This window comes from Lepus europaeus, chromosome X, assembly GCF_033115175.1.
Source record: "Lepus europaeus isolate LE1 chromosome X, mLepTim1.pri, whole genome shotgun sequence".
NCBI lineage: Eukaryota > Metazoa > Chordata > Mammalia > Lagomorpha > Leporidae > Lepus > Lepus europaeus.
Window position 1 is genome coordinate 19,628,496 of NC_084850.1, and position 23,357 is coordinate 19,651,852.

Genomic DNA, 23,357 nt, shown 5'->3' on the forward strand with positions numbered 1-23,357 from the left:
TACACTTTCTCCACCATCACTCTCTTCTCACCTCCATATCTTTTTCTACTTAGAAACATGACTCTCTATGGAAGTCTAAGAGTGATATGAAGCTTAGAGAATCTTAGTAGGTGAACTAGCCCTGAGAGCAAGAAGTCCAGAATGCTGGCCCAAATTCTGCTGCTGATGAGCTGAATAACTGTTCACAAAGCATTTTCTTCTTCCATGATTAAAGTTCCTCTTTTGCAAAAATGACAAGTTTGGCCTAGACAATGTCTAAGGTTCCTTTTGGTTTCAATAGTGTCTGATAATTGTTTTTAATAACCTATTTTTGTGTGTTTTTTAAAATTTAACTTTATTTTTATTAACATAAAGAGAACAGATTTCATGTATTTCAAAGATACATAAAGATACTAAGGGAATAACAATACTTATCTCCCTCCATTCCATTTCCTCTTCACCTTCCTTCCATTCTTTTTTTTTCTTTCAATTTTTGAGATAACATACTTTTTTTAACTTCTAGTCTCTTTTCTTCTCCATAAATCTAATCACCTGTCAAATTTGTACATATTAAACTCAATAGGTGCTTCTTAGTATACTTTCTCAGCCAAGAGTGAGTTTAGACATAAACTTGCACACATGCATTTAGTTTTGACGAGAAAGTAATACCCAAGATGCAGTACATGGTCCCTTATTAATTTAGTACCTTTGGAATATAAATGTAAATGACATAGTTTTCTTTGTCTCACCATTTGGGAAATTTATTTCTAAAGGAATGCCTTGTGCAGAGCCCAAAGATTTGTAAGTGGAACTAGTTGCAGTTGAATTGAGGGATGCTGTCAATAATCTGTGCTTAGAGGTTTTCTTCATTCTCTTCTGCTTATATCCAACGTTTATCCCATATCTGCTGCTCCCATCTGAAAAGAAATTTTAAAAACTTAAACATAATATAAAATGCATCAAATTCTACACTTATATCAGGTGAATTTTATGGTATATTATACCTAAATAAGTCTGTTTTAAAAACTAAAAAGCTCAATTCAAACAGTGTACATTTTAAGTCAGCTTTTCTATGAAGTGATGAGAAAGAAGTTGGTACTGTTATGTTTATATAGGAGGGGCTAATGCGTTTGCCAAGGATGCCTTGCCTTACCTATAGCAAAGGGGCCAGCAAGTTACTGACATGCCCAGAATAGAGGCGGGGGGACTCAGAGTTCAATCACTGCCTTCTCTAAAGGAAACAGACTGCACCATGTACTGAGACTGAGAGAAGTTGCCTCAATTGGGTGGATGATGAACAGAACACTAGTTTGCCTGCACTAGAGACATTCTCAAATGAAGTGCCAGTGTCAAGAGGCAACATCAGAGTCCACCACATCTCCCACTGTTCAGGAAGGGCCACCAGCCTACCCAAGCAGCCAACTGGTGAGGCAACTATAGAAATGCTGACAGATTCTTGCCCTATCCAGTGTCACTCCTTGCTTCCATATCTACTTAACCCACTGTAGCCTCCTGGACAGAAATCCCTGCAACCCAATGCCTAGACTACAGCAGACACTCAACCAATATTCTTTTAAATCAAGATGCAAGACCAAAGTGACAGCTAGGGTAGCAATCCAAGGAATGTAGGCTGAAATAAAGCTTCCCTAGGTTAAAACAGGTGCCCAGTCACATTCTTCACTTGACTTCATTCATCTCAGCTCAAAAGCACAAAAAATTTTCCTTTTTCAGAAAAATATAGCTTTTTTTATTTAATGTAATCCTAATTTTGCAAAACAATTTTGCAAAACAAGACTGGAAAGAAATATTTTAAATATTAACAGTGGCAGCTTCTAAGTAATAAGATCCTGGAAGATTTTCTTGACTTTTGCTTATATTTTTCTGAAGTTCCCAAATTTTCCACAATGGGTCTGAATTAGATTCTCATTTTTTAAAAGTATTAAAAAATTATAGACGGGGCCGGTGCTGTGGTGTAGCGGGTAAAGCCGCCGCCTGCAGTGCCGAAATCCCATATGGGCACCAGTTCAAGTCCCAGCTGCTCCACTTCCTATCCAGCTTTCTGCTATGGCCTGGGAAAGCAGTAGAAGATGGCCCGCATAGGAGACCCGGAAGAAGCTCCTGGCTCCTGGCTTCAGATCAGAACAGCTCCGGCCGTTTCAGCCAATTGGGAGTGAAACAACAGATGGAAGACCTCTCTTTCTCTCTCTCTTTGCCTCTCCTTCTCCCTGCATAACTCTGCCTTTCAAATAAATAAATAAATCTTTAAAAAAATTATAGGCTAGGCATAGTTCTATTCCAGACCTGCTGCACAGCCAGAAACTCTGTAAACTTGACCTGACTTAAAGGAAATGTCTCTGGTTCAATGCACTTGCTTGTGACAAAGCTGTAACTGTTTCTAGTCTTCTTCCACTCCATGAGTCAAAATTGGTCCAAAAATGATTCCTATGCTTTTATCCTATAGTCATCAGCAGATGACTTAAGAGAATGGTGACAAGGGGGCAAGAAGGAATCACATTCTTTCAAACAATAAGCAATCCTGAGCAGACTTCAGATTTACTGTGATCATTGCTTTTTTTTTTAAGGGATTTATTTGTTTGAAAGTCAGAGTTACATAGAGAGAGAAGGAGAGGCAGAGAGAGAGAGAGAGAAAGGTCCTCTGTCCACTGGTTCACTCCCCAGTTGGCCTCAAATGCTGGAGATGCGCCTACCTGAAGCCAGGAGCCAGGAGCTTCGTCCAGGTCTCCCATGCGAGTGCAGGGACCCAAGGACTTGGGTCATCTTCTACTGCTTTCCCAGGCCATAGCAGAGAGCTGGATTGGAAGTGGAGCAGCCGGGACTCAACCCAGCACCCATATGGAATGCTGGCACTGCAGGTGGCGGCTTTACCCACTACACTACAGTGTCAGCCCCTATCATTGCTTTTTAAAGTTCATTTTCTTTAACAAATAGATTTATTATCTTTAAATTTATCTTTGATCTTTAGTTTTTGACCAAACTTGATTTTGGAAAAGTATCTATTTTCTCATGGGTTTCTACAACTCTCTCAGTCTTCTTTTTGTAACATTTTAAAACTGCTATTTAAGGTTTACAAGTTTCATGTATTTCATATATACATATTCAGGAACATAGTGATACTTTCCACTGTACCCTTCCTCCTGTCCATGCTCCAACCCTTCTTCCTCCTTCCTCTCCTATTCCTACTCTTAATTTTTTAAATTAATATTTTTTCAACTTTTATTTAATAAATATAAATTTCCAAAGTACAACTTTTGGATTATAGCATCTTTTCCCCCCATAACCTCCCTCCCACCCACAACCATCCCATCTCCCACTCCCTCTCCCATCCCATTCTTCATCAAGATTCATTTTCAATTATCTTTATATACAGAAGATCATTTCAACAGACTGCATCCACACAGACACACAAAGTATAGAGTACTGTTTGACTAGTGATTTTACTGTTAATTCGTATAGTAGAACACATTAAGGACAGAGATCCTACATGGGGAATAAGTGCACAGTGACTCCTGTTGTTGATTTAACAATTGACACTCTTATTTATGACGTCAGTAATCACCCGAGGCTCTTGTCATGAACTGCCAAGGCTATGGAAGCATTTTGAGTTCGCCAACTCCGATCTTATTTAGACAAAGCCATAATCAAAGTGGAAATTCTCTCCTCCCTTCAGAGAAAGGTACCTCCTTCTTTGATGGCCCCGTTCTTCCCACTGGGATCTCACTCGCAGAGATCTTTCATTTAGGTCACTTTTTTTTTTTGCCACAATGTCTTGGCTTTCCATGCCTGAAATACTCTCATGGGCTTTTTAGCCAGATCCAAATGCCTTAAGGGCTGATTCTGAGGCCAGAGTGCTGTTTAGGACATCTACCATTCTATGAGTCTGCTGTGTATCCCGCTTCCCATGTTGGATCATTCTCTCCTTTTTAATTCTATCAGTTAGTATTAGCAGACACTAGTCTTATTTATGTGATCCCTTTGACACTTAATCCTATCATTATGATCAATTGTGAACTGAAATTGATCACTTTGACTAGTGAGATGGCATTTGGTACATGCCACCTTGATGGGATTGAATTGGAATCCCCTGGCACGTTTCTAGCTCTACCATTAGGGGTAAGTCCGTCCCACTCTTAATTTTTACAAAGATATATTTTTAGCTCACTTTATACTCATAAGATTAACCCTATCAATAAGAGTTCAAGAAACAGTAAGAAGAAAAAAACACTGTTCCTCAACAGTAGAGACAAGGACTGTAATCATCGAATCTCAAAATGTCCATTTCACTCCAATACAATATATTTTAAGTACTCTATTAGTTACCACAGATCAGGGAAAACATATGGTATCTGTCTTTCTTGGGACTGGCTTATTTCACTAAGTATAATGGTTTCCAGTTGCATCCATAGCACAAATCATTTTCATGACAAGCAAATGTTGCCTATTTTAATGCTGATTCTGTATGAACTCAATGTAAAGGCAAGTTAATCAAATAGGTTTTGTTAACCATGTAAAATTCAAAATCTTACCCAAGCTGGCATCTTACCAGAACAGTTATCCAGACGCAACCTCCCACAGCAGAGGAGTATCTGCCACTGCTCCCGCACACTCTCCTTCATCACACAGTAAAACACAAAAATGAGGAAGCCTAAACCGGGAGAAAAAAAAGTCTGTCTTTTTCAGCTTATTTCACCAGTTGTCCCCATTGCCCATACCCAGGTGTGCTCTTGTCCCCACAGAACCCTGGTGCCATTACGGGTTTTCTTATGTCATTTATCTAGCCTCTTTCTCAGAGATAGTGTAAGAGTCTATATCAAGCCTTCACTGTTTTCTCTCTAGGCTGCTGTCCATTGTAGAGTATGAGAGATAAGGTCTGCTATGGCATCTGGTATCCAGTCTCTGAAATGGCTGCCAGTGAGCCTCACATCCTGGCATTCTCATCCTTACAAGATATCCTTCCACACTATACCAATGGTGGAAGTGATGACATGCCACTTCTAATATCAGGTTAGAAAAATATCTCTCTCTCTCTCTCTCTCTCTCTCTCTCTCTCTCTCTCTCTCTCCACCTGCTCTGAAGGAAGCCAGGTATTCTTTCTCGAGGACATTCTGACATCCCCGTGGAGAAGCCCACATGGTGAGGAACAGAGGCTTCAGGGCATAGCCATATGAATGAACCTTCCTGGAAGCAGATCCCCCAGACCCGGTCTAGCCTTTAGATTATGTTAGTCCCAGATGACTCCAACTTCATTAGTGACCCTGAACCAGAAAGACCCAGTTACGCTTCTCTTCCTCTAACACTGTGTAGGATAATAAATGTTTGCTGTTTTAAGCTATTAAAACTTGGGAGATAATTTGCTACACAGGCAAGACATATGCTCTGGGACAAAAGCGAGTGTTTGTTACCCTCAATTTCCATTGCTAACCTTGATCTTGTCTTGCAAATGGAAGAAATATTCTTCTTTATCTTTTTTTAATTTGTGTTAATATAAAGAGAACAGATTTCATGTATTTCACAGATACAATTCCAAGAAGACAACCATACTTCCTTCTGGAGGGAGATTCTTAAGGTTTCTACCAGCATCCTTTAAAATATCTCTTTGAGATATGAGAACAGCATGCAAGTTTATCCTAATTGCATGTTCTCAGAGGCCCAATTGGGTTTCCTGAATTTGAGTGTGGAATTGGCAGAAATAACTCCTGTCAAGGCTCTTTGAAGGGTTGAGTGTGTTTCCTTTTCATCTTTTTCATCACTTTTCCTTTTGCTTCCAGCACGATGTGTGAATGTGTGGCAGCTCAATAGATGTTCATTGATTTGAACTCCAAAGTGCTTGATCCATAAAATCTCAAATGTTTCTACAATCTTAGCAATACTTGCATGATCTTTTAAGTATTTATTTTGGCTCAAGTGCACATTGGGAAACTTTGTGCTCTATACAGGGTTCAGCTTGTCTCTACACTGACCAGTTGTCTTAAACATAAATAAACAGCAGTGAAGTGGCCTTAACCCACTGCAAACTGAACATAAATCAATTGAAAATGCCTCTAAATCAAAGTTTGACTAGGGCCTTGGTGCAAGTAAAGGATCTTGACTAAGGTGGGTGAGAGTGATCTTTCAACTGCCTTGGTGTGACCATACCTTTCACCAGCACGATGTTCAGTCTGAGAGATTTTGTTTTAAGAGGATGATGACAAACAAGTAGGCAACAATAGAGAAAATAAGGATAGTGATAAGCTTGAGGGAAAGCTGACAGAACCAGGGTGCTGCTTCTGGATAAGAAACAATTTGGAGGGGGAAACATAGAGTGAGAAAAGGCAGTAGCATCAGTCAGAGATCTGAAAGGGCTGTCATGAAATGGACAAATTAAGTCTGTTATGTGCAGTTGCCAGGTTAGAAGCAGGAGCAATGGGAAGAATCCACAAAGCAAACATGTTAAAACAAATCACAGTTAGCATTTACTCAGCAATGCCTGCATAATAGGCATTGTGCTATTAGCCTCGTGTTTACACACGAGAGACCTAGAAGTCCAAGAGGTTTAGTGAGCTTGACCCAGATCACAGATCTAATATTGAGCTGACAACAATAAGACTTAACATAGGCAATCTGACTGCACACCACCAAGGTATTAACCATTGTACTATGCTACCCTCAGTTGAGGAAGACATGTACAAGAATCAGAGCTGATTAGAAGTTAAATGCTCTGCTTCACGCATTGGGGAGTTCTCTGTCCCTACAAAGTTTCAGGCAGAAGCAAGTTAACTTCCTGTCACTTGAAGGGAAGTTGCATTGGAAAAATCTTAGTTTCTCTGGCCCTAGTCCTGAGACTCTGTGATTCCAGGTGGGAGGCAGCAATCTGGAGGCTGAAAGAATAGCATGCCTCACTAACCCTCCAAGAGCTTTTGCTCCATTAGTAGTCAAACAACTGTGGCAATGAATTCAGCAGCATTCCCTCCTTTTCTGAGCAGCAGCCACCTAGAAGGTAGTGCAGCAACCAGATGAAAGCAAACACTAGTCTCAGAGTAGGTAAAATACCTCCAGCTTCAGCATGAACAAGGGGTCGCAGTGACACCAAGCACCTATCACTGCTCTGATTTCCTCAGCCTGGTTTATTTAGTTCTCAGACTTAAAGGTTATTCTGTGAATTCCAATGGGCTGCCTGCCAGCTCTCCCTCTCTGCCTGACAGCCTTCTTTTTCCTTCCCAATAACAGATTGATCTGCTTACTCACTAGAACACAGGCATGAGAGAAGATGGGGGGTTTTGGTCACCCACATTTTTATTCGTGTACCCCTCCTTCATGAATGCCTCATCACGGGCATAATTATTTTCCTCCTTGACAACAGGGCGACCCCCTTCAGCTGGAATTGCAAGGCTACTACTTATCATTGCAGTGCCTGCTTCGTTCATTTGTTTCTCTACATTCTTGTTTAGAAGTAATTGAAAATGAAAAAAAAAACACTTGGTTTTAAATTGGAAATTGCATAGAAAATTAATCAATTTAAAAAAAAATATCATGTAGGATCTCTGTCCTTAATGTGCTGTACATTGTGATTTAATGCTATAACTAGTACTCCAACAGTATTTTTCACTTTGTGTTACTATGTGGAGGCAAACTGTTGAAATCTTTACTTAATATATACTAAACTGATCTTCTGTATATAAAGAGAATTGAAAATGAATCTTGATGTGAATGGAAGGGGAGAGGGAGCGGGAAAGGGGAGGGTTGTGGGTGGGAGGGAAGTTTGGGAGGGGGGAAGCCATTGTAATCCATAAGCTGTACTTTGGAAATTTATATTCATTAAATAAAAGTTAAAAAATATTAAAAAAGAAGTTATTTGTGTGTGCGTGTACGCATGTGTGTGTGTGTGTGTGACTTGAGTTCAGGGTTCTGAAAATCCCCTGGCTACAAGATGGCACATTCTATCTTATAGGTAGAAATAGGAAGGCTTGACTCTTGACTGACATAAGGCATATCTGACAGACAAAGACAGCTTGGTTCTGTTTGGTTTTAACCTTCAAGAAAGGGGCCAGAGGTTGGTGCAGCAGTTAAGATATCATTTGGAAGGCTTGCATTCCATTCTGGAGTACCTGGTTTCAAGTCCCAGCTCTGCTTTTGATTCCAGCCCTGTAAATGCACATCCCAGCAGGCATCAGATGATGACTCAAGTACTTGGTTCCCTGCCATTCACATAGAATGTTCAGACTGAGTCCCAGGATCCTGACTTCAGCCTGGCTCATGCTCAGCTGTTGCAGATATTTGGGTAGTGAACCAGGGGGACTGGGAGCTTGCTCACTCGCTCTCTCTCTGTTTCAAAATAAGTAAATAATTCTAAAAATATGTGTAATTAGGGGCCGACATTGTGGCACAGCAGGTTAAGCTGCCTCCTGCAAATCTGGCATATCATAAGGGTGCCAGTTCAAGTCCCAGCAGCTCCACTTCTGATCCGGCTCTCTGCTAATATGCCTGAGAAAGCAGTGGAAAATGGCCCAAGTACTTTCATCTCTGCACCCATGTGGGAGAGATCTGGATACAGTTATAGGCTCTTGGCTTCAGGCTTGCCCAGAGCTGGCTGTTGCAGCCATTTGGGGAGTGAATCACCAGATGAAAGATCTGTGTGTGTGTGTGTGTGTGTCCCTCTCTCTGTAACGCTGCCTTTCAAATAAATAATTATATATATATATGTATATATATATATATATATATATAATTAAATTCTGCTTGTACCCTTGTAGGCTCGCTGCTTAGATATATTATTCTCCTCTTGTACCACAGGAATGGAGCCCTTGCTATTTTGAAAACACCTGTTCCTTCCTTCTTAGGCTTATAACTGCTTTGCTTTCTTGTTCTTCTGCCAGCTTTGCTTTAACCCTTCTTTCCATACAATGAGTACATTTCTCCTCAGACATAGTGGGCCAGAGAGAGGCCTGGTGTCATCACTGAGAAAGAATTCTACAAGGCATCTGGTTCCTAAACCACTTCTGTGGAATACTATGCCAAAGCTGGGTGGTCTTTGAGGTTAAAGCGTTGGGCTAGAGTATTGAATTAGAATACTTCAGCCTGTGTCAGGCAATTCTGTCCAGAGAAAAAGTGTAGAATCATCAGCAGGGCCTGAGTCAGCAATCTTGCATGAAACTAAGTGCTGGTATCCTCAGAGAAAATCAAGTATGAGTGGTGTGGAGAGTTCCTCAAATGTCTACTCCTGCTACCAGAGGCGATGAAAGTGGCATGTGGAGTTAGAACGGCACGTTTTGTTTCTTTTCACACCCCAGTTAGTATATGGGTGTATTGTAGTCACCCTTACTCATGGAGAATGTGTTCCAAGACCCTCAATGGACCCCTAAAACCACAGATAATACCAAAGCCTATATATGCTATATACCCATGATAAACTCTGATTTATAAATTAGCCACAGGAAGAGACTAACAACACTAAACAATAACATAGAACAATTATAACACTAACCTGTAATGCAAGCTATTTAAAACTGTGAATTTCTGGAATTCTCCACTTAATAGTTTCAGACTAAGGTAGCTAACACTGCAGAAGGTGAAACCATGGATAATAGTGACTGCTGTATAACACTGGCAGAATTTGGTGGGACTGAATTGTTTGGGTAACTCACTTTATTATACTAAAATTAGGTGGTTTCTTGAGTTATTACACATGATGTAAAAAGCTGTGCCCAGTTATATTATTCAAGGTTTCTAAAGGGTTAACAACCACTACAAAAAAGCGATATGGGGGCCAGCACTGTGGTTTAGTGGGTAAAGCTGCCACCTGCAGTGCTGGCATCCCTTATGGGTACCAGTTCAAGTCCTAGCTGCTCCATTTCCTATCCAGCTCTCTGCTGTGGCCTGGGATAGCAGAAGATGGCCCAAGTGCTTGGGTCCCTGCAGTCATGTGGGAGACCTGGAAGAAGCTCCTGGCTCCTGGCTTCGGATAGGCCCTGCTCCAGCTGTTGCAGCCATTTGGGGAGTGAACCAGTGGATAGAAGACCTTTATCTCTCTCCCTCTCTCTGCCTCTGCCTCTCAAATAAATAAATTCATCTTTTAAGAAGGGTTATGGACATGCTCAATCTGACTTGCCCCAAACGGTAGAGTTAGAAATGTGCCAGGGGATTCCAATTCAATCCCATCAAGGTGGCATGTACCAATGCCATCTCACTAGTCAAAGAAATCAGTTAAATTCATTTTGATCATAATGATAGGATTAAGTGTCAAAGGGATCACACAAACAAGACTAGTGTCTGCTAATACTATCTGATAGGATTAAGAAGGAGAGAATGATCCAACATGGGAATCGGGATATACAGCAGACTCATAGAATGGCAGATGTCCTAAACAGCACTCTGGCCTCAGAATCAGCCCTTAAGGCATTCGGATCTGGCTGAAAAGCCCATGAGAGTATTGTAGGCATGGAAAGCCAAGACACATTGGCAAGGGAAAAAAAAGACCTAAATGAAAGATCTCTGAGAGTGAGATCCCAATGGAAAGTATGGGCCATCAAAGAAGGAGGTACCTTTCTCTGAAGGGAGGAGAGAACTTCCACTTTGACTATGACCTTGTATAAATAAGATCAGAGTTGGCGAACTCAAAATGCTTCCACAGCCTTGGCAACTCATGACAAGAGCCTAGGGGGAGTACTGATGCCATAAACAAGAGTGTCAATTTGTTAAGTCAACAACAGGAGTCACTGTGCACTTATTCCCCATGTAGGTTCTCTGTCCTTAATGTGTTGTCCAATGTGAATTAATGCTATAACTAGTACTCAAACAGTATTTTACACTTTGTGTTTCAGTGTGGGTGCAAACTGTTGAAATCTTTACTTAATATATCCTAAATTGATCTTCTGTATATAAAGATAATTGAAAATGAATCTTGATGTGAATGGAATGGGAGAGGGAGCGGGAGATGGGAGGGTTGCGGGTGGGAGGGAAGTTATGGGGGGGGGAAGCCATTGTAATCCATAAACTGTACTTTGGAAATTTACATTTATTAAATAAAAGTTTTAAAAAGACTATAAAATAATATACTTTTTTCAGTTATTCACCCAGACCTTTTTCCATAGTTGTCATTTTACACATAAAAAAGAAGGATTATGAGGTTAAAACAAATTTTTAAAGATTATTTTTTCCAACAGTTTCTCAGAACTTTTACCCTGCTGATGCATCTTATACTACTCCAAGAATGGGGAAAAGTACTTCGCTACATTTCTCAAGCTTCTTTGATCACAGAACTCCTTTCCTACTAGAAAATCCTATGGAACTTCCAGTGGACTGCACTTTGGAAAAGGAACTTTATTGAATGAAAAAAAAAGGAGGGTATAAAGGAAGAGCCTAACCCACTGATTCCCAGCCTGTCCCAGTAGCCTAAATTGACTGAAGCAAACTTGAGGGTAAAGAGTATAGAGTGGAATTTGAGATTCCCATGAAATCATTCTGCATGTCCTCTCCTTCCCAATATGCTTTAATTATTAAAAATCAGCTTGAAATAAGCATCAATTATTACTTAGATCTGACTAGATTTTACTTTTCATACTACCTTTTGTCTACTATTTCATTACTTCAATTGATCATTTGGTGCTTTCACCAGAATATAAGAATTAGACTAAAGAGCTATAGAATCCTTAGCTTGTTATCACCCAATTTAACCAACTTGGGGAGCTCTTTAAGGTTAGTTTGTAGCAAAACCAAGACTAGAACTTTGACCTGTTGCCTTGGCCCCCAGCTCTTTGCTTTTAATTTTCATTCTTGTATGACTCTTTGATTTCCTAGTATGGCTTTTCCCAAAAACATCAGAATATCTGATGCAGACAGAGCCTATGGGATCAAAACTTCAATGTCTCTACTGTTCAAGTAACTACTATGTTCAGCCAGACTATATATTTCAAAATGTCAACATGAGTGTGAATCTGTACATTTACAAGTACAACGTGTTGATGCAATGAATACTATGAGAAATATTGCCAATTGGTGTTTGATACAGACATTGTGGACTAGCTAGAGTTAGATTAGCTATCTTGGCTTCTTTCTACATCCATGAGTGAGAGGGGCTGTGTGTTCACTGAATGAAGACTGATGTCTAACTAATGTTTTCAGAGGCTGCCTGGCAACTCACTAAGAACAGAGGCCTCCTGGAGTATTTTCCCTTCCTTTGAGTCTCTAATAAATGAGATTATTTTCCAAAGAAGCAAACACTTTGGTGCAGATCTAGCTATCACAAGAAGGACAAAGAAAGAGCACTTACCTTGAAAAGTGTTAAAAATGGCAAAAAGATACAAGAAAAAGATCCTCACGGGTCCCCAGGCAAAAAAGGCAAAACCCCAGGTGAGGCCAAGTAAGAATGTCAGGCTTGTCGTGCCTTTGAGGTCATGCAGGATCCTCTTCCGCCGGGTCTTCCGGCTCTGGAGTTTCATGAAATTCAGCTGAGCCAGAACAGTGCAAAACATGGAGAAATTCAAGAGAAATATGAGGCAAAAATAAGCCACCACTGAGATGTAAAAGTTGGAATCGTCTTTAATCCAACAACTGTAAGAAACAAAGAGGAGCTGTGTGAGATAGGGAAACATAAAATAGAAACGCCTATTGTGCAGAGACTCTGAAGTTCACCTAGTCAGTTTCATTGCATCTAAGCACCCCTAGATGAACTAGGTAGGTGAACTAACTTGCCAAGAGTCACTACAGGCCAAGCTGCCATTAGACTCCCAATGTCCTGTGTTCCAATTCAGAGATCTTTCCAATGCCACATCAGAAATCTTTGGGGATGTTTCTGCCCTGCATATGCAGAAACCTCTTAGTCCAATTCCCTGGGATATTTTTCTCCTCATCGACAACAGAAAAACAGAAAAAATTATGTGTTTTCCCACAAAGTGGCTCTTCACTTTCCCACCTTCTACCTGAGCTTTTATTTGCAGGATGAATTCTGCTTTGCATGATAAATATCACAGTAAAAGGACATTGGCAATGAGTACCTTTTCTGAACGCTATATCAAACAATGATGAGATTATCACAGTTAATGAAAATGCAACAAAAAGAGGACAGCTCTAGTTGTATTGCTTTAAAATATAATGTATTTGTACTATGGATGACTTTACAGTTTCTGTTAAAGAAGAAATACACAAGGGCTTATATGGACAGATACCTCATTTGATATAATTTCTGGTTACTAGAGGAATTGCTTCGGATTTTTGAAAACAGGCAAGCTTGACTAATTTAAGTGTGTGTCAATGTAGCTGAGACCTCTTTTCCAAAACCAAGAAAATCTCTTTTGGTCATATTATTCATATTGGTATGGATACTTCCATGTATGTGTGAATTTGTGTGTGTCTGTTCAGAAAACATGGAAAAACATTTGGTTTCCCTATTAAGGTCTAATACTTAGGGTTCCATGAATATCATCTCCAGCCTTAAAAGAGACTTTAGAGGCTGGCGCCGTGGCTCACTTGGCTAATCCTCCGCCTGTGGCGCCGGCACCCCAGGTACTATCCCGGTCGGGGCGCCGGATTCTGTCCTGGGTTGCTCCTCTTCCAGTCCAGCTCTCTGCTGTGGCCCGGGAGGCCAGTGGAGGATAGCCCAAGTGCTTGGGCCCTGCACCTGCATGGGAGACCAGGAGGAAACACCTGGCTCCTGGCTTCAGATCGGTGCAGCGCACCGGCCGTAGCGGCCATTTGAGGGGTAAACCAACGGAAGGAAGACTTTTCTGTCTTTCTCTCTCTCACTGTCTAACTCTGCCTGTCAAAAAAAAAAAAAGAGAGAGAGAGAGAGACTATAGAAAATTATTAAAATAAGGCCATGCCCAGCTCTCTGCTGTGGCCCGGGAGTGCAGTGGAGGATGGCCCAAGTGCTTGGGCCCTGCACCCCATGGGAGACCAGGAGAAGCACCTGGCTCCTGCCTTTGATTCAGCGCGGTGCCCCGGCTGCAGCGGCCATTGGAGGGTGAACCAACGGCAAAAAGGAAGACCTTTCTCTTTGCCTCTCTCTCTCACTATCCACTCTGCCTGTCAAAAAAATAAAAATAAAATAAAATTTAAAAAAAAAGGCCATGCTATCTGTTTGTATAGAGACCCATTTACAAGATGTATTAAGTGAAAAGAGCAAGGTACCAAATGGCATATAGCTACCATTTGGGTAACAAAGTATTCCAGAGATTATGCATACATGGATTCTTCAAAAGTTGATGCCATAGATGTAGTGAGTAAAGGCTGGAGCTGTGGAGTATTGGCTTAAGCTTCTGTCTGCAGTGCTGGCATCCCATATGGGCACCAGTTCAGGTCCTGGGGAAGGCAGCAGAAGGTGGCCCAAGTCTTTGGGCCCCTATACCCACGTGGGAGACCCTGATGAGGCTCCTGGCTTCGGCCTGGCCCATCCCTGTCCACTGGGGCTATTTGGAGGAGTGAACCAGTCCATGGAAGATTCACAGATTCATTTCTCTCTCTCTCTCTCTCTCTCTCCCTTCTCTGCAATTCTGATTTCAAATAAATAAATAAAACTTTAAAAAAGTAGAGAGTAGAATGATGGTTACCAGGGGTTAGACGGGGAAGGAGAAGAGGAGAGTAGGGTAAGTTGATAAATGGGGACAAAGGAAGAATAAGTTCTGATATCAGATTGCAGAGTAGGTTGAATATATTCAGCAATATTATATTATATTGTGTACTTCAAAACAGTTGGAAGAGAATACTGTAAATGTTCTCACCACAAATAAATGATTAATGTTGGAGGTGATAGACATGCCGAGTACTCTTATTTGATCATTATACAATGTGGACATGTTATCAAAATATCTTATTTTACCTATACATATATATAATTATTAGTGTCAGTTAAAGATAAAAATAAAACTTGGGGTTGGTGTTACAGAGCACCCATCATGCTGGCAACCCATATAAGCGCTGGTTTTGGACCCAGCTGCTCCACTTCAAATTCAGCTCCTTGCTAATGCGCCTGACAAAGCAGTGGGAGATGGCCCAAGTACTTGGGTCCCTGTGCCCACATGAGAGACCTATATGAAGTTCCTGGCTCTTGGTTTCAGCCTGGCCCAGTCCCAGCCATTGTTGCCATTTGGGAAGAGAATCAGCAGACAGAAAATCTCTTTGTCTCTCCCACTCTCTCTGTAACTCTGCCTTTAAATAAATAAGAAAATCTTTAAAATAAAATAAAATAAAATAAAATAAAAGTTAACAACCACAAACACCCAAGAAAACATCTATGCAAATTTAAATTGCTAATAACTAATTGGTAATAAGAGTTACTTCAAAAAGGAGAAACTGAGTAGCTGGGAGTTAGGGGTAGGGCTTACTGTTCACCCTCTACCCTTTTTGTACTGTTGGATTTTGTACAATATGCATGAGTTATGTCTTCAAAATTTAATTTTTAAACACCCATTAGAGAAATGTACATCTTACTAATGAATTCACATATTAAAGGGCTCTTTTGGAGAAGAGTGGAGTTGATGTTGTTCTAGCTTTGCATTTGCTTTGATATTTGAAAAATAATCTCTATTAGGTAGTCACTAGGGATCTTGTAGGTCACAAAACAAGTGAGGAGGAGGGACAGAGGGGGTGATGAGGAGGAAGGGAAGAGAAAGGGGAGAGAAAAGAAAATGAAGAATTTTAATTAGAAAATATTATTAATATTGCAAAGAGCAATATTATTTTGACCCTCTGAAAACTGTCATCTGAATATGAAAGATGGTGGAGTCTTGGGAGCAAGACCTTTACATTTGATTCCAGTCTAGTGGGAAAGGAAAACTACAGTGGACAAGAACTTGAAAGGCAATGAAAAGACAATAGATCTGGTTAAGTGGAAAGCAATCAGAAGATTTGAAATGAGATTGTGTAGCCTAAAGGATTACAGGGTAACTATCTACATGCCTATAAACAAACGTTCTGGAGAGGTGGAATGGAGTGAGTGGCTATTATCTTGTGACTGTGATTGAGAGAACTAAAGATATAAGCTCACACATCAAATGAAAAAGGAAAAACAGAAACAAGAAGACAACAAAGCTGAGCCAGTTGACAAAGAAGAACTGTATAGTCTTCTTCTTCAGGGGATAACTTTGTTGTTGGAAAGTAGAGAATGTCTCCTAACTCATCTCTGTATTTCCTTCTAGTGGCCACTAACTTTCCAATGGTCTGTGGGCTTACACATCATAACAAGTCCCAATTACAACAGCAGTTACCATGGAACAGGCGACATGCTGAACACCTTATATACACGATGTCATTTCAATTATTATTCTCATTTTCCAGAAGAGGAAATGAAACTGAGAGGTAAGGTAACTTGTCCAAGGTCATATAAGAGCCCAGTAACCTAACCATTACATGAGTGTGGCCATGACCATATTAACAGGAGAAAGGTTCAGACTCACTTAAGCCAGTATTAAGAACAAACCCCAAACCAGAACACCCCATGGTACCCTGCTGGATCAGGGCCCCCACCAACTGAGAAGCAGAGATGCTGATACTTACAATGGAGTCGCTGGACTCAAAATTCCATACAGATCTTTTCTCACACTGAGTATGATTGCCACTGTGATGGCTGGAATTCCTAGAGTGGGAAAGCAAGGTGAAAGCATCCTGTCAGGTACTGCAAGAGGAATCCTGATCAATTATGTGGGCGCTGATACATTAAGACACTGTTTAACTGAGCCACAGCATGCGCAGGCATCAAAATACCGTTGTTTGCAAAATGTTTGTGAATTCTTCAATGTTAAACATTTCTAGGAGTTCTCCAATCTGCTAAACTAAACAGCATGCCAATGGCTCCAATACAACACCCACTGGTTTATTAAAAATAGCTCAAGTGCCAAAAAATCAACTTGGCAGTAGAAGTAGTTAGCTCATCAGAATGCAAGTTCCTATCAAGCCGTCCTTCTCCATTGATGGGCCGTCAATTGTTTATCTCCCTTTCAATATTGCCCCAGTGTCTTATGGACTAGGTAACCTTGGAGGAAGGGCACAAGCAATCAGCTGCAGCCTGCAGGTCTTGTTTGACAGAAAAGCTGTTTCCATACTCGTTACTAGTTTGACATTTTGACTAGATCGACCAGTTAATGACCAGTCCATTCAGCTAGACTATAATAAAGCAATCAGTTCAGTCAAAATGGCCAAACGTGACACGAATATAGACACGGGGTTTAAAAATCCAATTTCATGTACATTGCAAAACTTAAATGATGTCTTTCATTCTAAAGTGGTATGATTTCTCCTATGTTAGGGGTTTTGTAAGATACCTTCCAAAGCTGTGTCAAACATCTTTAAAAAAAAAACCCTCTACTGTCCTATACTGTGATAAACAGGGCAATCTCTTCACATCTTACAGCCCAAACCTAGCACCTTGCCTAGCATGCTGCAGATTTTTTTGTAACAGCCCTTGGACGCTGAAAGCGAGGACTGGAGGGAGGCCTCACATTGAGTTTGGAATCTGTGTGGCAGTCCTCAAGCTGTGTTTATCTTTATTTGTGGTATATTTGAAAAATGTGGAGAAAACTACTGCTTTGGACAGGGTTTGAAATTAAGAAATAAACCTTTTCAATAGGTTGGGAAAGGAAGGGAAAGCTTCAAACATAGACAGTTGATTACATTTGCCTAATACTTAAATGCTCTGAAACCCCCTGTAGAGACTCAGCAGCGGCTTCCTCGTGACCTTGCATGTGTCCACACAAGATACACAGGCCAAGGTTTGGACTGCAGCTTACCTCAGTTTTGGTGGAATGCCTATGGTCTTCCACAAATGCAAGAAGACAGGAGGCCTGTGAGGAGATGTTTCTATGCCATCACTTACCTGCCTCCCCATCTCCTCTGGGAGGCTGTCATAAGACAGTTTCTCATCACTTCCCAGGGTTTTGCAGAGGTATGGGCATAATTTTGTACCCTGTCCTCTATGGACAGAGCTGTGGAAAAGAAAACCACATAACTTCCATCTGGAGCTGCTCCACAGCAACAGAGAATCCCACAACTCATGCTGTGGGCATCTGTTCCCTTTTGGTTTTAGTGTCATTCTTTTTATGGTTTAGAACAAGAACTTGGGGGCTGTCACTTTTGGCTACTCTTCCCTTCACTGTCATGTAAACATTAAGCTGGATCTAAAACTGGTTTCTTGCATCTTTCTTTATTTGTTGAGATAGTCAGGTCTTTGGCATTAGCTTGGGTGTGGACTCGATATGCAAAGGTTTCCTGCCTCCAAGTACCAAGCCTCGGCCTGTCCTGTGTCTCTCCTATACCCCTAGGAAGAATGTATGGAATGAGAATCTCAATGGTACAAGAAGTGAGCCCTTGAGAATACCAACATGTAAGAGCAAGTGACAGAGGAAGGATCTGAAAAGGAAGCTGAGAACGAGTGATGAAGAGGGAAAAGAAAAGCCATGATCGAATGATATTTACAGCCCTTTCACCATTAGCCATATGTACATTATCTGCTTTTTGGATTATTCATGGAGCCTCTTCCGTAACATTGTCAGTCCTCTGGTGGAATCAAAATGAGGGGGCCCAAGCATAAAAGGGAAGTAGACTGACTATTTTTGGTTCTGTGTTTCTGATGGATTGCAAAACATACTAAAAAAAATTTTAGGTTATACTTTTAGTATTTGCCTGTATCTGCTCCCCATGTTAGCACAGATGATAGCAATGATTGTGTATCCAGTGAAAGCATGTACTATGTTAATGAACTCATTAAAAGGATGAGTAGTTAATTAATTAAGAAGCTATTGTCTTCACAAAGGCAGTGGAATAAAATGTATTTTCTTATATATCCTATGTATACTAGCTAATATACGTTTCCTATAAATTCAGCATATTTTCTGAACCAAAATATGTTTTGAATAGATGAGGGGAAAGGGGGAATGGAGCTGCACTGACCCCATCAGTTAGAAATGCAGGAAAAGAAACCAATTAAGTGAAATTTATATTAGGAAATGCACATGCTGAATTCCACTTCTGTCTTCTTCCAAGGACAGCAATGATGGTCAGTCATCAGGTGTGGTAAGTCAGGTCAAGGCTGACCCAGTACGCTTTTACCCATTTCAAGTCTTTTCCCTGTTCCTTTAACAATATGATACGATCACAGAAGTCAAAAGTCCAAATGATGGAGATGGGCTCCTTGATTCAACCCCCAGTTCTGCCAGTTATTAGACAGGTGACTTTTGTAAGTTACCTAGCTTCTCTGTGCCCTGCTATTTTCATCTATTAAATTGGAGCAACGATGAAACCCATCCCATGGAGAGCTTGTGAAGATTAAATGAGTATGTAAAGCACTTGGAATAGTGTCTGGCATGTGTACGTGCTGCCTAATTGTCAGCTGCCAAATCAGTATTTGTTGTGACTATAACTTCTGTAAATGGAGGGATAAAATTAGACAGGTTTAGTACTGTAGATCCAGCATTTACCCAGCTCACAAGCAAGTGCTCAATAAATATTTGTGTATCAACTTCCCATAAATGCTGAGTTGAATTTATACAGAAATAGAAGTAGAGAACAAGATAGAAAAATAAACACCAGTGAGGTGATCCTTAGTTTATCATTTATTACATTAACAGAATTTTATACTGAATAATTTCTCTAATGGGACTTGCTATGATTTTGAGTTTGACCGCCAGAGGCAAGTGTTTGGGGCAGCAATTAAGACAGCACTTGGGATGCCCACATCCCATATCTGAGGGACTGGGTTCCAGTTCTGGCTCTACTTCTGATCCAGCTTCCCACTAATGCACACCCTAAGAGAGAGCAGATGATGCCTCAAATCCTTGAGTGTCTGCTACCCATGTGGGAGACTCATTTTGAATTCTGGGCTCCTGGCTTCAGCCTCACCCAACCCCAGTTGTTGCAAGAATTGGGAGCATGAATCACTGGATGGGAGATCTCTCTTGCTCTTGATCTCTACCCCCTAACTCCTCAGCTTTCAAAATAACTACAATGAATAAATTTGGAAAATATAAAAAATAAAACAAATGTGCCCCCCACAGTTTGTGTGTTGAAAACTTAGTCCCCAATACAACAGTTTTGAACAGTGTGCCCTTTAAGGACTAATTACATCATGAAGGCAATACCCTCAGGAATGGATTCATTATTGTGGGAGTGAGTGTGTTACAACAGAACTGAATTCTTTCTAAAAGGATCACTCTGCCCCCTTTCCTCACTCTCTTGCCCATGTTGCACCTTCTGCCATGTTATGAAGCAGCACAAAGGCCTTCACCATATGCAAGCCCCTTGATCTTGGACTTTCCAGCTTCCAGAACTGTGAAAAATAAATCTGCATTATTTATAAATCACCCAGGCTGTGGCATTCGGTTCTAGCAGCACAAGATGGGCTGAGACAGAACTGGGATTTTAAAAGACATAAGGTTTAAAGCAGAAACATCAAGGACAATGGCAGATATACTTACCCCAACCAACTAGACAAAATTTAAGGATATAATTAGGAATGTATATGTTGAAGACTTTGACTAAAGCAAAATACATGTGGACTGCCTCCAGGCCCATCCAAGTCAAAGAAGCAAGCAGGAAATAATGAAGTACCACCGCGGCTGTGATACAAAGTCCCACTTTCTGAAATGATGAAAACCAGGAATTGACCAGAAATGACAGGTTTAGCATCAGTAATGCAGTGCACAAATTGATCAGGATTTTGGAGGGATAATCTTTCCGAAGTTTGCTAAAAAAAAAAGTATGATGCTAAGTTAGGAGAGTCTCTTTTTGATTAAGCATTGCCACATCTTATTTCCACAAGAAGTGAGAGAATAAAAGAACTGTCAATTAAAATTACTCACTTGACATATACAAAATTTTAGAGCTCTCTTCCTCTTTCCAGGTATAGTCAAATTATCCTAGATATAGTGACCTTCACTAACAGGAAAAATAAAAGTCTCTCTCAACTAGGCTGTCCCCTTTTTTCATCTTTTTTCTGTTTTAGAAAGAAGGCAGGAAGGAGTTTCCTGAATACTAAGATTCTGTCACCACCACTTTGGTAGGCTGGTTCTATTTATTGGCAAGCAGTGGGGCAGCTACAAAAACCTTTTCAACTTAGAGCTTTTCCAAATATTCTCAATGTTTGGTATCATGGAAACAATGGCCATTAAGTTTCACTGAGTGATCATAGTTTCACTTTGTTGAAACTGATCTAGTATCTTCCAGATTTCTAGATACAAACACATATATGTGTGTGTATCCTCTTTGATTCTTTTACCTTTCTGTCAAGTGTTTATTAATTTAAATTTTTCAATTTTCACTTTGTGCATATTTTTTAATTAAGGCAAATTGTAAAATGCACAGTTCTTAAGATTGCAACTTGATGAATCTTTAAAAATGTATATACCTGTGGAACCTCTACCCCAATCAAATGGTAGAATATTTTCCACACCTCAGATGGCTCCTTCATAGTTCTCCCATTCAACACTCCCCACCAGAGGTAACCAATATTCTAGTTTCTATTCCCATAGATTTAGTTTTCCCTGTACTTGGAATAGGTATGCTATTTTCTTTTTCCAGCATAATTTGCTCAATTCTATCTATGATATTTAGATACTATGTTGTGTTGTACAGAAATTGTTCATTCTTTACTGCTGTACAGCAATTCATTTTGATAAATATATCATTATTTATTCATTCAGTCAACAGCTAATATACATGGGGCTTCTAATTTGGGGCGACTATGATTGAAGCTGCTATGAATATTCTTGTACATATATTTCAGTGGACACATGCACTCAATTCTCTTGAATATATACTTAAAAGTGAAATTCTGGGTCAATGGCTACATGTGTATTTCTTTAGTAGGTATTGCTGAAATTTTTTCCAAAGTATGTTTCCCATTTTACATTCCCGTTAGCAATTGTTATACATCATTTTTGACACTTACTACTGTCAACAATAATTTTAACCATTTTAATAGATACATAGAAGTTCAAGATACTTCAAAAAGTTCATGGAAATGCACATTATCTTTTAATTCCATGGACTTCTTGAGGAACCCTTGTGTATGACTGTGGATTTAATTAGCATTTACCTGATAAGCAATCATGTTGATAAATTTATCATGTTTACTGGCCATTGGAATAAGGGTTGTGGATGGATATTCTGTTTTCTTTTTTCTGTGATGCTTGTTGAAGTCTTTTGCCCATTTTAAAATTGTACTGTCTGACTTTTGCTTTTTGACTTGTAGGAGTTCTTTATTTATTCCACATCAAGTCCTTTGCCAGGTATATGAATAGTAAATATCTTCTCCCAATGTGTGGTTTGCTTTTTCAACTCATTTGTGATGAAATAGTTTTCAATGAAATTAAAGTTTTAATGAAAATTAAAAATTATTTTCTAAATTTAAACATATATAAATATATATATGCAAACATATATATTGTGCATGTGTATCCCCTTTGGTTACTTTACTTTTCTGATAAGTAAATATTTATTGATATTTATTGATTTTAATTTTTGGAAATTTTAATGAAATCCACTTTGCCAACTGTTTATTGTATGGATAATGTTCTTGTATCCTGGTAGAGAAATCTTTTGCTAGCTCAACGTTCTTGCTTTAAAAATCAATTAAAATATTTTGTGTAGAGGACATTTGGTTGTTTGGTTTGGTTTGGTTTGGTTATTAACTTGTCCACTTCATAATCTAATGGATTTGACCTCGTACTGTGATTTTCTTGTGAAATTAACAAGGTTCCAATGATAACAGCATCCATCAAACCAAATAAAACTTACTCAGAGCAACGCTGTATCAACTTACTGAAAAATTATGTATGTCATCATTGTAATTCCCAGGAAAATTGAGGAAATTCCACATCCAGTGTGTGTTATAAGCACCAATATCCGTTCATTCATTGCATCCACTGTAGACCTGGATAAATCCTAAGGAATGTAATGTGTGGTATTTTATACATTTGCTAGAGGAAGTTTCTGGCAAAATGTTTCTAGTACTCACTAACAAGAGGTTCCCGGAATGTATAACATATCTGTTATAATTCCTATAAAACCAGATTATATGGATGGAGTTATGATAAGGTCACTTATTGTTTGCTGAGAGCTCCTAGTGCATCTTACTGTGTACAGGGTATGGAGAGTCATCAACAATATTTGAACAACATTTAGTCCTTAATTCCATTGTCATTAACATGTTCCACACTTGAAATATAACTAAACTAATAGATGTGAATTTGGGATGCAAAGTGAATCATTATCTGAATTCAACATCCCAAAACACTACACAGAACATCAAAAAACATGTTCCTTTTCCTAAGACCTTAAATAACTTTCATAAAATTAAGGGAAAAAATGGACCATAGAGATCACATAGCTGAGTAATTTCTTAATCTGAGGACTATAAAAGACCTGAAATGGCAAATGAAATTATCTTACTATATGTGTGC

At 39.7% G+C, this 23,357-nt stretch overlaps 1 protein-coding gene across 1 annotated transcript in view; it reads right to left on the minus strand.

Moving 5' to 3' along the window:
- ADGRG4 (adhesion G protein-coupled receptor G4) overlaps positions 1–23,357 on the minus strand; it is a gene marked incomplete at its 5' end in the record, with an annotated part of 147,022 nt that overhangs the window by 41,746 nt on the left and 81,919 nt on the right. The window contains 6 exons of the mRNA XM_062182999.1: positions 729–896; positions 4,541–4,642; positions 12,242–12,522; positions 16,462–16,540; positions 20,373–20,641; positions 22,718–22,839. Coding sequence (XP_062038983.1) covers positions 729–896; positions 4,541–4,642; positions 12,242–12,522; positions 16,462–16,540; positions 20,373–20,641; positions 22,718–22,839 — 1,021 coding nt within the window. The remainder of the gene's footprint in view (positions 1–728; positions 897–4,540; positions 4,643–12,241; positions 12,523–16,461; positions 16,541–20,372; positions 20,642–22,717; positions 22,840–23,357) is intronic.